At 37.3% G+C, this 16,446-nt stretch overlaps 1 protein-coding gene across 1 annotated transcript in view; it reads right to left on the bottom strand.

The window, feature by feature from the left end:
* macrod2 (mono-ADP ribosylhydrolase 2) overlaps positions 1 to 16,446 on the bottom strand; it is a 754,657-nt gene that overhangs the window by 277,903 nt on the left and 460,308 nt on the right. The window contains exon 6 of the mRNA XM_041252938.1: positions 7,487 to 7,608. Within this exon, the coding sequence (XP_041108872.1) occupies positions 7,487 to 7,608 (122 nt within the window). The remainder of the gene's footprint in view (positions 1 to 7,486; positions 7,609 to 16,446) is intronic.

Raw genomic sequence — 16,446 nt, 5'->3', positions numbered from 1 at the left:
TTTACCTACATAGCCCCAACTACAAGGACATTTTAGAAGACATACGACATGCGTTGACGTACATGTAATCCTACTCTTTATCGAAAATACATTACCCATTCTAGGGTGTGAAAATATATTAACCTGTATCATACTACTACACTGTGCACATTGCCCACATCTATAAAATCTTGATTTCGGTTGAAAAAATGGTTTTGGGGGAATATATGAATCTGATCTGACCAATTTAACTTTTAAATTCTGGCATCTTTTGTACGAAAATAACGGTGGGCTGTCGCATAATGGACCCAATCTGGAATCCATGACAAAATATTCTGATGTTTCATAATAATTGTCTTAGTATTTTCACTCTGTGGAAACAAAAACTGTAGAGAAATCTTTTTTTTTTATCTTTTTGTTTAGATTTTACTAACAATTGTCTATGCAAATTATGTGCTCTGACCCTAGTTTTTAAAAGCCAGTTTTGTGGATAGCCTCTGACTCTGAATTTGTTTAAAATATAATCTGCATTGCTTTTATAGTCATTATCAGGTTCACATATTATCTTCATTCTGTATAATTGACATACAGGAAGACCCTTTTTACAATGAACAGAATGAAAACTGTCAACTCTTAGTATATTATTCATATCTGTTGTTTTCACATATGCCATAGTTCATAACTTAGTGCCCCTCTTGGAAATAGTTAAATCCCCCCAAAAAAATAACATTCTGTTGACTTATAGTTATTGTGAATTTCAAAGATTCAATCTGGTCATTAATATAACACAATTAAAATAAAAACAAGTTCATCTTCTGTACCTATCCAAATCACTAAAATATCGTCAATATATCTGTCCCAATATTTAATTTTATCAACAAAAGGGTTATTGGTGTATATACTGTCTTGTTCAAATTTACCCATGAATACATTTGCATAGTGGAACCCATAGCAGTACCTTTTATTTGTAAACAGTATTTATTCTCAAATAAAAAATAATTCTTCTTTAAAAATAAAGGAGCCATTTCAAATAGAAAATAAGTAGGCATGGGTAGCAATATCTTTTTTACTCCAAAAAAATACTCCAATGCTTGTAATCCTTTTTCATGTGGGATATTTGCATAAAGACTGGTAACATCTAACATTACCAATATATCATCCTGTTGAATATTCTCAAGAAGTTCTAATATATTTAACAAATCAGTCGTGTCTCTAATATATGCAGGTAGAGAACACATATGATTTAATATGAGAGTCTGTAAATGATGATAGTGTTTCAGTCAAAGATCCCATACCCACAACTATAGCGTATCCAGGGGGTGTGTTTAATGATCTGTGTATTTTGGGAAGTGTATAGATAACTGGTCTAATGAATTCCATGATTTTTTTTTTTTTTTTCCATTTATCGTTCCAGTTCTGGTTCCGTTTCAAAGTATCACCTTACAAAATATCACATTAAAGGAGGGGGCGAAAGGGGGTGTAGGGCGAAATAATATTCTGGAGATAGAAGTGAGCAGAAAGGTCAACACAACTAAAGATGACCCAACAACCAATACTTTTGGGATATGCCTGCCACCATATCGACTTTGGTGCAAGCTCCTCCAGTGGGAGGCCTGGCCAAGGATCCTGTATGCCCTAATGGCCAATGCAGAATCACAGAAGACCACCTCAAAAGAGCGTATGCAGCCGAGGCGCAGGTAACGTGCACTGCCAACACAGAGCATCAGAGCTAAGCTTGGTTTCGGGTACGCTGCTGCAGAAGCCTGGCAGGCCTGGTGGTGGCATGGAGACAGCTGTGGCTGTCTCAGGTGAGGGTCCCCGATGCGGACAAGTCCACCCTTTTGGACGCACCAATATCCTCTGGCCATACCTTCAGGCCAGTGGTGGAGGAGATATTACAACGTTCCCACAAAGAATGGGATGCATCTCGGCAGGTGGCTGCAATGCTTCCTTACCGTGCCCTGACACAAGGAAAGGGAAAGCACTGGCACCACGGTAACCCATACAGTTCCAATTCGGGAGAATCATGGACTCAAGCGAGGAGGCGATCGCTGTTGTCTATGCATTGTTTTGCACAGAAAAAAAAGAAAACTGGGAGAAGATCTATTTGATCCATTTGGAAATATTTATTTCCTTGATGTCTGTGCTCTGAACCAACTTGAGTCGAGGTGCACTCAAAATAATAAAATCTGTTCAAAAAGTGCAACACTAGCTCATTGTACAAAATATTTATTAGATTAAAAAGATTGGCGTGGGAGATTGGCCGTCAAGCGATCTTCATCAGAATACCAAATTCTGATGAATAATTTGAAGACTTTTAAACTAATAAATATTTTGTACTACGAGCGAGTGTTGTGCTTTTGAACATGCTAGAATACAACTTTAATAGTAGGCTACTACAAGTTTGTTATAGGTTTAAATATGCAACAACGTAATCTACATCCTCTCTATTTCTCAAACACAGAAACGTGCACCCCTCCTCATATTTTGAATAAATTAGCAACACAAGCACACAGTAGGGGTAGACATGTTAGAAATTTGTTAGAATGTCGTAACAGCGTCGGGAGATCGCAGAAGCCATGAATGGGGCATCGTAGACCCTCTCACACTTATCGGCCATTTTGTCTCCAACAACCTCATTTTAAGAAATTAGTTGCCAACTCCTCAGTTCGTCGGCGATCAGCAAAAATCATGCAGTGTAAGCCCGGCATAAGGCCCCGTTTGAGCCATAGAACTGAAGTATCTCTTCCTCTGTCATGGTGAAAATACCCTGAGTCAAGCCCTCTCGAAGCAGCAACTGTTCCACTGGATTGTGGACACAGTTAAGACTGCATCTACTAATGCTGGCTTAATCCCACCTGGGCGGGTCGCCGCGCACTCTACCAGATGTGTGGCTATGTCATGGGCCTTTCAAGGTGGATCATTGACTGATATCTGTACTGCGGCTAGCTGGGCTACTCCGCATACAGTCACTACATTCTATCGGCTTAATGTGGTAGATCCCTCTACGTCTTCATTAAGCACAAGGGTCCTTGAGGTTGTACGCTCACACCATCAACACTAGTTGGTGGTAGCGAGGCATCCCTCATATGCTGTCCGCTTACACTCCCTCATGCTGGCTTTGATATACTTTCACAAAAGTATTTATTGGTTGTCGGTCGTCTTCGAATTGAAAGGGAATGATTACGGATGTATCCCTGGTTCCCTGAAAGAGAAGACGACCAACAAACATTGCGAGGTCACATCAATTGCATTCACGAGTTCGACGCAAAAGAGAACAAGATCTCTGCGTAGTGACCATTTATCCCTTGGCAGGCAGGACCAAGGATGCCACTCCACAGAGGGGCCTATCAGCAGTTTTGATATAAAATGCTTAGTGAATACCTGACCTGTAGCAGGCATATCCCAAAAGTATTGGTTGTTGCTTGTATTCTCTTGAATTGGATGGGAGCGGCGATAGAGAGCCAGTGGAGGGAGTGGAACAGCGGTCTAGCGTAGGAGAAACGAGGAAGGCAAAAGACAAGGCGGGCAGCAGAGTTTTGGATGAGCTGGTGAGGACGGATAGCAGAGGCAGGGAGGCCAGCCAGGAGGGAGTTGCAGTAGTCAAGATGGGACACTGGTTTACTATAGCTCTTAAAATGTGTGCAGAATTCCAGATTATTTTTTCTTCTTGTTTTTTTTCCCATTTTTGAAATTAACTACTAGGAAAACTGCATTAGTAAACGTAAAAAAAAAAAAAACATAACCAAAACGTAAAAAAAAACCCACACACACACAAAAACAAAACAATCAGGGATTCTGCACAGATTTTAAGATATATAGTAAACCATTATTAACTATATATGATTCTGTGTTTTAGTTATGGATGCATTATGAGTTAGAAAGTCTCAAGCCATTAAAGTCTTGCTCTTCAAAGTATGGTGGAATAAGGTACAAACAGTCGTTAGCCCAGTTGTCACATTATTCCAGTCTCCAACCTGAAATTAAAACCAGCAATGTTTGCTTTACTCATTTCTAATAATTACAATCACATAGCTCCCACTTTCATAATAAAGGTTTTCCATTTACCTGCCTTTTACTTCCCCCGGTGTGTAACTTGACATATTGAAAGCTATCATTCAGTTATGTATAAGTTTGATCTTACAAAAGCTGAATCATAACGCTCTTATTTTGCCAGCTAATGCGTTAAACTTGCAGGGAGAAAAAAAAACAATACACAGAGGTGTAAACTCAGAAGACAAACAAGTGTTTTTTTTTTTTTAAGGAATATCCGTGGCTGTTAATGTGAAGATGTCTAAAGGTGGAAAACTCTGAGCCAGGGGAATGTAAATTCTCATTAACAAATGCTAAGAAGCACATATTCTGGTATTCAGAATCGGTACCAGTGTATTGGCACCAAGATGCACTACAAAAATACACATTTAAGTTCCTTAAAGAAAGACACAGAAGTTCTATTCTGACAACAAAGGCAAAGAGCATGTAGATAATGTATTTAACCTGAGTTTGCCATTGTTACCTGATTCCCACAACAAATTAAATGCTTTGACTAAATTAAATCACTTTGAATGGAATGCAACAAGAGCTTTAAAAAGTGATCTGTGGTTTACTTAGAAATGCTTTTCTTTCTCTCTCATCAAGTTTTACCTGTAACTGAAAGTGTTTTTCTTACTCTAGAAATGTAAACATATCAAATAACAAGTATAATGACATTTCCTCCCAACAATACATCTACTATTCATGCCCTACAATAGGTCTGTTTGATAAAGAGAAATCTAACCAACAGGGTATACACTAAGTGCATTTTATTACCAGTGCCAATGTTTATCCTCCCTCCCATCCTTGTAAGCCACATTTCAGAAGGGAATATACTGTACACATGCAATATGTTCCTGACATGTGTTTAAGTTGCAAGGTCAGTGACACTGAAGTGTGATTTCTATTTCAGAGTCTGGGGATTAGTTTACGCATTGCCCCGTTTAATCTTTTATACTGGTGTGATTTTTGTTTTGTGTTACAGTGTTCAGACTTTCATCCCCTTGTAATACCTTTGAATCCCCATTAGAAAGTAACGCTTCTACTGTTTCCTAAAACAGCTTCTGATAGAATTGGACTAGCTTTGAGCTCCCTCATGGCCAGTGGTCCTCAATTCTCAATCCCAGGGCAGCTGCCAAATGGCTGTTTCCCTCAAACTAGTTTGTACCTCTAATATTCCAGGGAATGACCCGACAACCTTTTTTATTACTCTAAAGACACACCATACCCTCAAACAATAAACCCAGGTCAGTTAGATCATTGGTTGCCTGTTCCCTCTATTCAAAATCATCTTCAAAATACAAAATTGAGCAATTATTTTATCCATTTACTACATAAATGTGTTCTTTTTTTAACCTTGCAAATAGGTTTATGCAGATGTGACTTCCAAAACTGATACCTCAATAGATGTTTATAATTTGGCTCTCCCCTAAAACTGTGTACGTTGTACAATTTCTGGATATTGTATTGAGAATATCTGTGTAACAGAGTGTTGAGAGTTAAAAGGTATGTTCAAAATATTTTTCGAGGCACACTGAAAGGAAGTAACCGTTTTCAAATGTTTGCCACACTGCAAACTTTACGCAGGGCCCAGTATGTTTGTAGGGGAGGACTAAAAGGCAATGCACAGACAGCTCAGCCGTTGACTTTTTATGTAACCTTGGGGAAGTTTTTGTGAAACCACTTGTGCATTCATTCTAACTAACTCAGTAGGACAGTACATTAAACTCTGGAAGTCTGGGATTGAAGCTGGCGTAGGTCCCAACTTCATCACAGAATCTCAACAGACACACATAGGCACAGTTGGTATGGGGCATACTTTGTAAGCAGTTTCAAAAAGTCAAGTACTGGATGGGCATAGTGACTGTACTCTGGCCTCACTCCCCTAAGAGTGTGCTCCCGCTAGGACAGTTTCCCTGCACTGTGAAATACAAAGAAATGCAATTTATAGTACTACAATTCAAGCACTTTTCATAAGCACCAAAATCTATCAAAACAATTAATAAAAAAGACAGACTCCACTGTAAACTTAATGTTGTATTACGTTCCTGTTATCTGGGATAATTAACTCAAGGATAATTAAAAGAAACCTCCTCAACTGCCAAAAGTGAGGTCAAGACGTTATGTCTTCAGGTTTGTGCTGATTCTCTGACACCCTTGCTTGCTTAGCACCCCCCTCCCTGCTCTCTTTTTTCTTGAGTCATATGCTAAAGCTAGATAATAAACCCATTCAAGCTCTCATCACTGAAGCAATTCCATTTTTTTCTCCTTCATTCAAATCAGCCTAGGCTTACAATCCCGCCTTTTCATAGACGAGAGAAACCCGTAATTGATAGAGTGATGCAAGAAATGTTCAGGTAATGAATCACTAACTTGAATGTCAGCAAATATGGCAGGCAATTCTGATTTCTTTCTGTATGCATGCTATGCATTTTGTTAAATTCTGCTGAAGAGCTATGTCTAGATGAATCTATACCAGCAGTATATTCCTGTCTTGCAAGGCCATTCCAGGTTAAATAGGTAGTATGAAATAATTACCTTGGAAGGAGGATTAATTGGTTCAATTAAACAGTCCCCATACAATACAATAAGATCAGTAAAGTTTAGACATTTTAGGGTGGCTGTATTTAGATATACAAAAGTCTAAGTAGATAAAAAGTGAAAGTCCTAGATATCATGTTACATGCGTTTCTTTCACAGACACACATGTGAGATTTTTTTCTTTCAATAGCTACAACTATTTTAAAAATGTACATTTTTACGTGTGGTACAAATAATTTTGGATCACCAAGAAAGAAGCTGTACCTCAAAACTAACTATTCATGTACATACAGTATTAAAGTGTAGAACATTCAATGTTCTTTTCCACAATTACAAAATGATTGGCCCTTATTGGCCCAATTTGCAGGGGGTGGGAAACATGCTCATCTGGTCACTACTGGGGACCCCTCAAACCAATCTTGGTAATGTTAAACTGAAGAGCAGAGAATCTGCCTAGCAGGCCACCTAGTGCTGACTACATATTACTATATATATATATATATATATATATATATATTATATAATATATATATATATATAATATAATTACTGAATGTGTTGTTTGCAGACTTCCTTGAGCTATCCCCTAAATGTTAACTTAGTAAACAAACTGGCTGTTGGTGGATCAGGACTGGTGTTGCCCGACACGGTTTGAGTCAACCCATAAGCTGAGTCACTGAGTAAATCAGAACTACAGGGAATGTTTCTCGGCCCTTGTTCTCTCTTCATGGGGAAGCATTTTGAAAGCAACAAAAATAAAGTGTCTTAAATATAAGTTCATCATTTTCTTATGCTTCTTTCAACCTTGAATTATATTATGACCAACAAGAAAGAAGAGAGTGGACGACAGCCTTTAAAATAAGTCAGTGGAGATTTCACCTCTGAAGTATGGGATTAAATATGGTTACCATGGTGACCCAGAAAATGTACTTACCACAGATCTTAAACCATTCTCCAAAAGCAGCTTCAAAGAGTTTTCATAGCAGTCTGCTAACAGATCGTTCTGAGTCTTTCCAACATAGCCTCGTGCTATGGGACCCACCGTATGGATGATATCTGTTTGAGACAATAAAGATATCTAAACGTTAATATTTATTTACAACATACAACATGAACCATATTCCAAATTTCAGTTAGCCCTGTTAATAAACATAACATTTAACACAAACAAGTAGCAATTTAGTGTTGGTTACATACTCTACCCAACTTGTATTGGTATATCCTGTGCCAAATAACTTATAGTATAGAAGTGGTATAACTGTATATCAGGAGAAGATTTTCAAATTGTCTAACATTGCCCTAATCATTAGGCATATAGCTCGGTATCTAACATGCTGTGACTGCATATACAGTATTACTCTTACACATTGTAGGTTTTCTTTTCCGGTATATTATCTCACCAGAGAATCAATACTTCTGGAACATAAAGCATTTAAGCTCCCTTGTATGCAACAAAAATATAGACAGTTACAGACTTAGAACTTATTTTGGAGATTTGAATAGAATAGTCTAAAAAAGGGACAGATATATTCGCATGGTTATATTATCTAATATATATAGATATATATATATATATATATATATATATATATATATATATATAATATATATATAGATATTCTATATATATAAGTAAGAGAGGTACATTTAACCTGTGTCAAGAGGCCGTATTAAAGGAAAGGAAACATTAACATAAGACGAAAAACAAGATTGAAATTTATCATCACAAAGGGACAATGGCAACATTTTTAATAATCCATTCACAAAATGAATACATTCATTCTGTTAATGAAATGGCAATCCAGATAGAAAATCAATTACACATTTATTTTATCCAATCTATTCATGTATTCATAACTCTCATTCTCCCCCTGCATAGTAATGTGCCACTCTGTCAATCGTCGTTTGTCTTGTATTAATTCTATGGAACCAACAATTCTGCTGTGTTTAACTGAATCATAAGAGTGATGGCAATAAAATAAAACAACTAAGAATCAATACAAAAAAAAAATAATGTGGTTATTTTACAACAATCAGCATTGCAGTATTATGGTATTCCTGCAACTGTATATTACAAGCTCAATTGACAGGTAAATTAAATTGTCCTAGTAATACTGTAGTTATACAGCACGCCCCCTGCATGTTCCACGATAGACCTATATGTGTCAGTATTTTCTATTTACAGATGACATTCATATCATAAAACAATGTCTACTTAGCTCACAGAGAAACAGTACCTCTTGTTATATATCAGAAAAATAATACTTGTGCCCTGCAACCAGTCCTGGGTGTCATAAATACCTATATAGCATTAAACTCCTGAACAGAAGCCAGGAGTTTAATGCTATATAAAGTGTTTTACAGTAACAAAACAAGCAACAGCACTTAATAAACACACACTCAGGAGTGATTTAATCATTCTGTGACCAGTTATGAGATGATTTAGCAGAGGCCTGATTTTTAAAACAATCCTGCACATTTTGAGATAGTCTGGGGTACACAAGGTTATCTATTTTGTGGTTGCTGTTGACTTGACATATGGGTATAACTGATAGCAGAATGGGGAAATCTTTTTAATATAAATGTACGTTAACTGCAGAAAATGTTATTTCTATCATGTGTGTGGTGGTTTTTAGAGGGGGGTGGATGTGATGTTTTTTGCTTAACACAGTCTACATACAATTTTTGTTATTTGAAAACAAAACAACAACCAAAAAACTGGCATCTGGTCCTTTCAATAATATCCCTGAACAAGGGGAGTTCTGCAACCCAGGACTGGGTTTCAAGCCCTGTTATCTGTAAGAACACAAGCTATCGTATACAACCTATGTGCGACAACATCAATATGCATTGGATAGATGTGAGAGGTATTATATTACATTCTGATCTCTCTCAGCTGCTGTGTTGTACATACACAAATATAATTTCCACCTTCTTTAATATATAATATATTAAAGTAAAAAAGGAAAATACAGAGGGTATGTTTAAACACACTGTACTATTTTTATATTTTGTTATTTTGACATACACCACCGGGCTTCCAAAAAATAAACAATCGTCTTAAATTACACACAGTGAAATGAACCCAGATGACTATGGCAAATTGATTTTTTAAAAATTTGTTTTCAGAAAACAAGCAGCTTGTATATAATGAGGGAGAAAAAAACAAACTAACAAACCGAAATACATCATTTTGCTGGGTTCCATTACACATGTTTGGCCATGGAATTGTGACTTGAACCAGTCTATAACCCTGCAATTTCAATACAGCCATTTTATTTGTAATTTCTGCTTCAGTGCTATCACATGAGTTGCACAATCTTCATGATTGTGTTTAGTATATGCTTAAAAAAAAATACTGTATCAAATGCAAAATAATTTTTTAAAGAATCGTTTTTGTATCCACTTGAGCTAGAGTTGTGATTATCAGTCTGCTTATTTTTCAGTCTTTGATCCCAGATACAGAACCTCTCAGTATTCACCAGGGAATTAATGAAACTCAAATGTTCTGATAAAATGAAATAACAAAAATATATTCCACAGCAATGCTTTTTTCCCCCTAAATACTTCACGTAAAAGCGTAATTTAGAAATGCTTTACTAATGGTTACAAATGATTAACAGCCTCTTATTTTCTGGGTAAGTCCATATAAAATATGTATTATCAACTATTCTGATTTATGCAAAAGGTTGTTTTATTTCTATAAATCATCCTTTATATTAAAGATTGATAAATCATGTTTTATGTATTTATGACTTTTTGAAGCTTCGTACGTATGTAATAATTATCGTATATATATATTAGTAATTATAATTCATATATATATATATATATATATATATATATAAAAAGGAAACCTTAACAGATTCACATTTTGCCATTCTTATGTGCAGAATTAAAGCTCCAAGTTCAAAGTTTAACACCCACTTTCCTCCATCAGAGCAAGGTGGAGAGTTTGACTTTAGACTACAAGGAATGCTATTGCATTGTATTAACTGGATATTTACAAATGGTCCCTACTTTTTAACAGCTTTACACGTAATTTCTGTGTAATTACACACTTATTCTATCATTAAAATTACCAAGAAAGAGCAGAATTAATTGGTAATTACACCATGTTATCCCCATGTTAATGCTATCACTTGGTCTCATATTTTTACACTACAGTGTTAAGGCGAACCACCAGATTAGTGATCCCAATAGTGATAACTAACAAAGACAGCCACCTACACAGTAGCTGTCTTTTTTTTTCTTTCTTGTACATTACATTAAACATTCAGTCTGACAGGGATTGTAAATTATAATTTTTCTCTTAACAGTAATTAGTACGTATAAAAATGTAACCTTTCCTACCATGCAACCAATGTAGCTTAAGTAGATCAATAAACCTGCCTATTAATAAGTTCTGGGAGAAATGGAAAGGCTTGTTAAACTTTTCAAATGTAAACTCACAGGCTCAGGCCCATAACACAAGTCATTTCACTGATGTGTTGATCAGTTCCACTCATTTCCTTTAATGTCCTCTATTTGCATAATATGGAATTGCTGATGCAGCCCAAGGGTTTGGAGTTAGGCTGGATACATTCAAACTGTATGGTCCCATATTTAATAATGTGGCTTAAACATTTTTCCCCATTTAAATTTTCCAATGTTCGTCATATTCAAATTTTGATCTTCTTCCTCATATTCAGTAAAACATTGAAAATATAATTTCTTATTGTCAATAATTGATTTTTGCAAGGCCAAAGTATAGGATTCTGTGTAATTTTGCTTAGAATTCATTTAAAAGCTAATTATTAGCTACAGAAAGAAACAACACAGTTTAACGTAATAATATATAAGTATGTTGAGAGCAAAACCCGGTGGTCTGGCGAGTCTAGTTTTTCCCAGGCCAATCTAGTTTTGCCAAGGGCTTCTGGGCGAATCCCGAAGTTACCACTTTTTTTCAGCACTCTCCCCTGTCCAATCGGGCAAATTTAGATTGGACCAGAACTTGAAAAAGACGACTGGGCGAAACCCATTTTTTCAACAGTTTTCATTGAATTTCAGGGCTAGCCCGGGTGAGTCTAGTTTCGTCCAACGCTTCAAAATCGATGCTGGGTGAATCTGGTTCGCCTATGCCAATTATTTGGGCGAGTCTTTAGCTTTGCATTTCTACACTCTCCTCTGCCAGCTTTCAAGTGCTGCCAGAATACCTGCCTTTCCTCCACTTTTGACAACAATGTAGCGACAGTGTGCTGGGTTACCAGTGGCTTGGCAGAAAAGGCAGAAAACCAGGGCTGGTTTTAATAGCTCTTTTCATTAGTTCTTTTTCCACTGAGCCTTCTACACGATCTCGTCCGATGACAATTTCACTGTTCTGAGGAACACAGAGCACCTGTGCATGACCTCTTCCAGTGGTGGGAATGTTAGTCATCAGAGTGAAATACCAAGGCCAATAGAAACATTTACCAGTGCTGGTAGTGAAGGGAAAAGGGCCAAATCTTCATGGCCATGACTGGCTACAAGACAATAGGATGAATTAAACTGGATGCGGAGAAGCCTCCAAACTTCAATCAATCCTGGAAATTTACACAAGTATTTAACCCTTTGCTGTCCTATGTCGGACCTAGTCCGACATTACAATTTTCTCTTTCCAGTCTGATGTTGGACCCTGTCCAACATCATCAAAAAGACGTAAAGCGCAGGTCTCTAGTAGTTTTTTCCCGGAAAAAAGCTGAGAAAACCTTTGAATGGTCGAGTGGTCAGTGCCCTTGCCCTTTCCCCTTGCTCTGAGGGACAAGGTGGAGGCAGAGTTGCAGAGATTAGAAAAGGAAGGCATAATTGAACAGGTGTATTTCACCAATTGTCCCTGTTTAAAACAAGATAAAGCTATTCGCTAATGCAAACACAATACAAAGTAACTGTCAACCAAGTTTCTAAATTGGACAATTACCCAATTCCAAAAGGCATACCAGCAACTGACACTGGATTAAGGTTCAAGAAAATTTACTACAACTAATACTCACTATGGCTTGTATCAATATACTAGGCTGCCTTATGGAGTCTCTTCAGCCCCAAGCAAATTCCATCTTACAATGGAAAACCTGTTGCAAGGCATTCCGCAGGTGGGGTTTGTACTGATGACATCCCAATTACGGGGAAGGATGATGCAAGTCATATGGATAACCTTGAGGAGGTTTTGCATAGACTGTCGACAGCAGGTTTGTGTTTGAACAAATGCTGTTTTTTAGCACCTGAAGTAGTTTACCTTGGATACAGAATTGATCAAAAAGGGGTTCATCTTGTTGTGGACAAAATTGTAGCTATCAAAGAGGCTCCCAGACCGACTAATCAAACACAGTTAAGAGAGTATCTAGGCATGCTCAACTATTACCATAAATTTATACCAAATGCATCTACCATTCTAGAACAGTAATTTGCTACATAATGAAACTGCATGGAAGTGGGGCAGACAAGAGGAACAAGCATTCCAGAAAACTAAAGCATGCCTCCATTCAGACCATGCCTCCATTGTTGGTTCACTTTGACGCAGCCAAGGATTTGTATTTATCCTGTGATGCTTCACCGTATGGAGTGGGGGCCCTCTTGTCACACAGACTGATGAATGGCTCAGAAAGACCCATTGGATACGTGTCTCGCTCACTGACGACAGCAGAGAGGGAGTATTCAGAGCTTGAAAAAAAAGGCCTGGAAATCATCTTAAAAAATGTCACCAGTACCTTAATGATAAACAATCTACCAGAATTACAGACCACAAGCCTTTATTAGGTCTATTCAATGAGATCAAAGGCATCCCACAGCTTGCAGCCGCCCGCATTAAAAGGTGGGCGTTAACTTTGGAATTCTACCCCTATGATCCTAGTTTAGGGTTTACACTGAATTGCAACAACTTGTAGAGTTTGTTAAGTTGGTAAACAGTTCTTGGTTATTTCACTTTCAGTTAGAGGTTCAGATCTAGATTGAGACTTTGGGACCAAGGGGTGAGGAGATGTAGTAACGTGATCTATTTAATGTGAGCCAGGCCACAGAGGCCCAGAGTAAAGGTCCTGTCGCATGAACATTAGCGGGGTCCTGATGTAGATATATATTGTTACATACATTGAGTCATCCATGTGTACGCTATTAAAATACTGACAGCAACTCTGTAACAGTTGTGGTTGTTGTTGCTGCCCCCCCCACCCCTCCTGCTGATACAACTTAAGCATGCAAATCAGGTAATCATGTTATTGTTTGTATGCAAACACTTCCTAATTTGGTGTGTACAGGCATCACTACTTGTTTTAGGGGCAAGGGCAATGCAGCCATACTTGCCATGAATAGCCATACATTTTGTTGGGCATTGCTGAACTTGAGAAGGGCACCCACGTCAATTGCCGCATGGTCGTCATTAATTTCGAGCCCTGCATTGTGCAAAATAACTGCCATTAATGCTAATTTAGTTATCTTATTATTTGGAAACAGAAATGTTTATACAAGAATCACAAGAATAAGCATGTGTGACAGAGATCGAATGACGCTTGGTGTTAGATCTCCATCCTGACCTGTGAGGGCACTAAGTAAAAGGTACAGAGGATCCTGGACTAAAAGGCATGACCATTTATTCCCGTGGGTAGGTGGAAGTCGGCCAGCTAGAAAAGGGACGGAGCTACGGTACCCAAACTCAATGATCTGGAAGGGAAACGACGTGGCACCTGCGGATTGGAGAAGTGGCTGTAACTGTTATTTGTCTTTGTAGACTACCAGTAACACAATATGGAGCAGGAGTACAAGCCAGCATTAACCCGGACATCACTTTTCACCCCAGCATTTCACTGAGTACTGTAATCACACGTCTAGCACCTAATTTCACTCACTGTCTTGTGTTTATGTTTTGTGTTTAGTGTTGGTGTGTGTAAAACCTGGATTTTTGGTTGTAGGTCAAACCTGGGGATTAAAATTACAAGTGATACACACCGCTGTATCACTCCAACGTTTACTATTTAGCAGTGTTTGCCTTCGGGCTCTGGACATTAACATTAATTAATAAAATACCCTTTCACCTGAAAGCAATTGTCTGTGTGATTAATTCGCCCTGCACTGCACTCACCTGTATCCACTCACAGCTTTGCCACAGCATAAAATATTGTACTTGAGTACTGCAGATTCTTATAAAAACAATATGAGTGGGCTATTCGTCAATGCTCGAGAAGAAGTAGGTTTTCCACACACTATGGTTCCTAAGTCATCTGTTTAGGACACCATTATAAAAAATAAAAAAAAATGTTGTATGCTCATGCCACAGAGAAAGATATAATAAGCATCTTTAATACATTTAAATTGGCCATGTGGATGTTTCATATTGCCACAGCAATACACCAGATGCCTACATTGTATTTGAATCATGCCTGGAACATAACACATAATAAACTGGGTCAGTGTTCTTTCACAAGTGACATTAAAAGGTGAGCAATGGAGCTGAAAGTCATTCTCACCAATTGCTACAGCAACTGATATATAAAGCCCTAAGAATCAACTATAATTCCAAAAAAGAAAGAAAAAGAAAAACATATTACCCATCAGCATATGGGAATGCATAGAAATAATTACACACCCTGATGTTGCAATTTTTAAATGCCTTTACCCATTATCCTGTATTATTGTGCTTAATGATGGTGAAAAAAACAATTAAATACTTGATTTAAGCCTCCATGCTTTTGCATTGGTGTACTGATTCTCGTTGACTAGCTGCAGTCAATTGGCAAGGTTAAGGGAAACACAGTGTAACAGGCATTATTGTGTGATACATAACTGTTATAGACTCTGACTTCTCCTGGTGAGATGAGATTAAAACCTGCTCATACAAAGGTAGTCGGGCTCTTTCATGAAGTGGTTGCCGGCTTGCTTGAGGATTGTGGGTCACCGGTTACATAGGCTCCAGCAATTAAGTTTGCTCAATAAAACTTTGAAATGTAAAGGTAACCACAAAAAGGCATTGAAGATAAATGTCCAATTCGTTACAAGGTTTTGGGTGAACTTTTGCTTTGACTGTAAGGGAATATTTTGCCTCATCACTTATTGCTTGGCTTTATTCTTACTAATCATTTTTTATTGTTTTTATATCACTTATTCCCTTTCTGCAATTGTTTCCTGTATCCACATGCTGTGTTTCCGCAGGATGTATGGATTTCAACAGTGCTGCCCAAGCTGCTTTTTTATGTGTGTTTGTTTTTGTAATTTCTGAATAATGATCCTTTAATTATGCTGCAACACTAGAAACGTTGACTTTCTTTTTTTATTATCTTCTCCTCTAACATTAACAAATTTAGATTTCAATTTTTTACTTTTACTTCCTCTCTTCCCCATTGTATGCAACATTTCCTCATTTTAAATCAATGTTGTCCGATTTCTGTAAGGTGAATCCATCAGCACACTATATTGCCATAATGCAGAGTGTTAGCTACTATTTACATATTGCTAAATGCTAATATTAAACTGTTAGTTTTATCAATATTAAACATATTGATAAAACTAACAGTTGCCAAGTCACCATCATACACACAACAGAACACATGATTTGTGAGTGTCTTAAAATGTTTTTTTTTTTTTTTTTTTTTTTTTTAATTTAAATCACTGTGGGGGATTCATATCCTTTCAAGTAAGAGCCTAGTGGAAGCATCCATACAGGGTAACTGTTAGGGATAGCGAATGAAGATCAACCCTAGGAGTGTGAAGGATTTGGAAAGGTAGGGGCCAAACTGGTAATGGAATATCACCTGGCTACAAATTACTGACCAAGAAGCGTTAATATGGCCACCCACTATTGAAAGGCTGTATATATTTAAAAAAAAAAAAAAAAAAAAAAAAAAAAAAAGCTTTCGTGGAACTTACTGTTACTGCTGTGTCCTTAGATTT

The sequence above is a fragment of the Polyodon spathula genome, chromosome 6 (genome assembly GCF_017654505.1).
Source record: "Polyodon spathula isolate WHYD16114869_AA chromosome 6, ASM1765450v1, whole genome shotgun sequence".
Classification (NCBI taxonomy): domain Eukaryota; kingdom Metazoa; phylum Chordata; class Actinopteri; order Acipenseriformes; family Polyodontidae; genus Polyodon; species Polyodon spathula.
The sequence above is the reverse complement of the archived record's forward strand: the minus strand, read 5'-3'. Positions and strand labels throughout refer to the sequence as shown.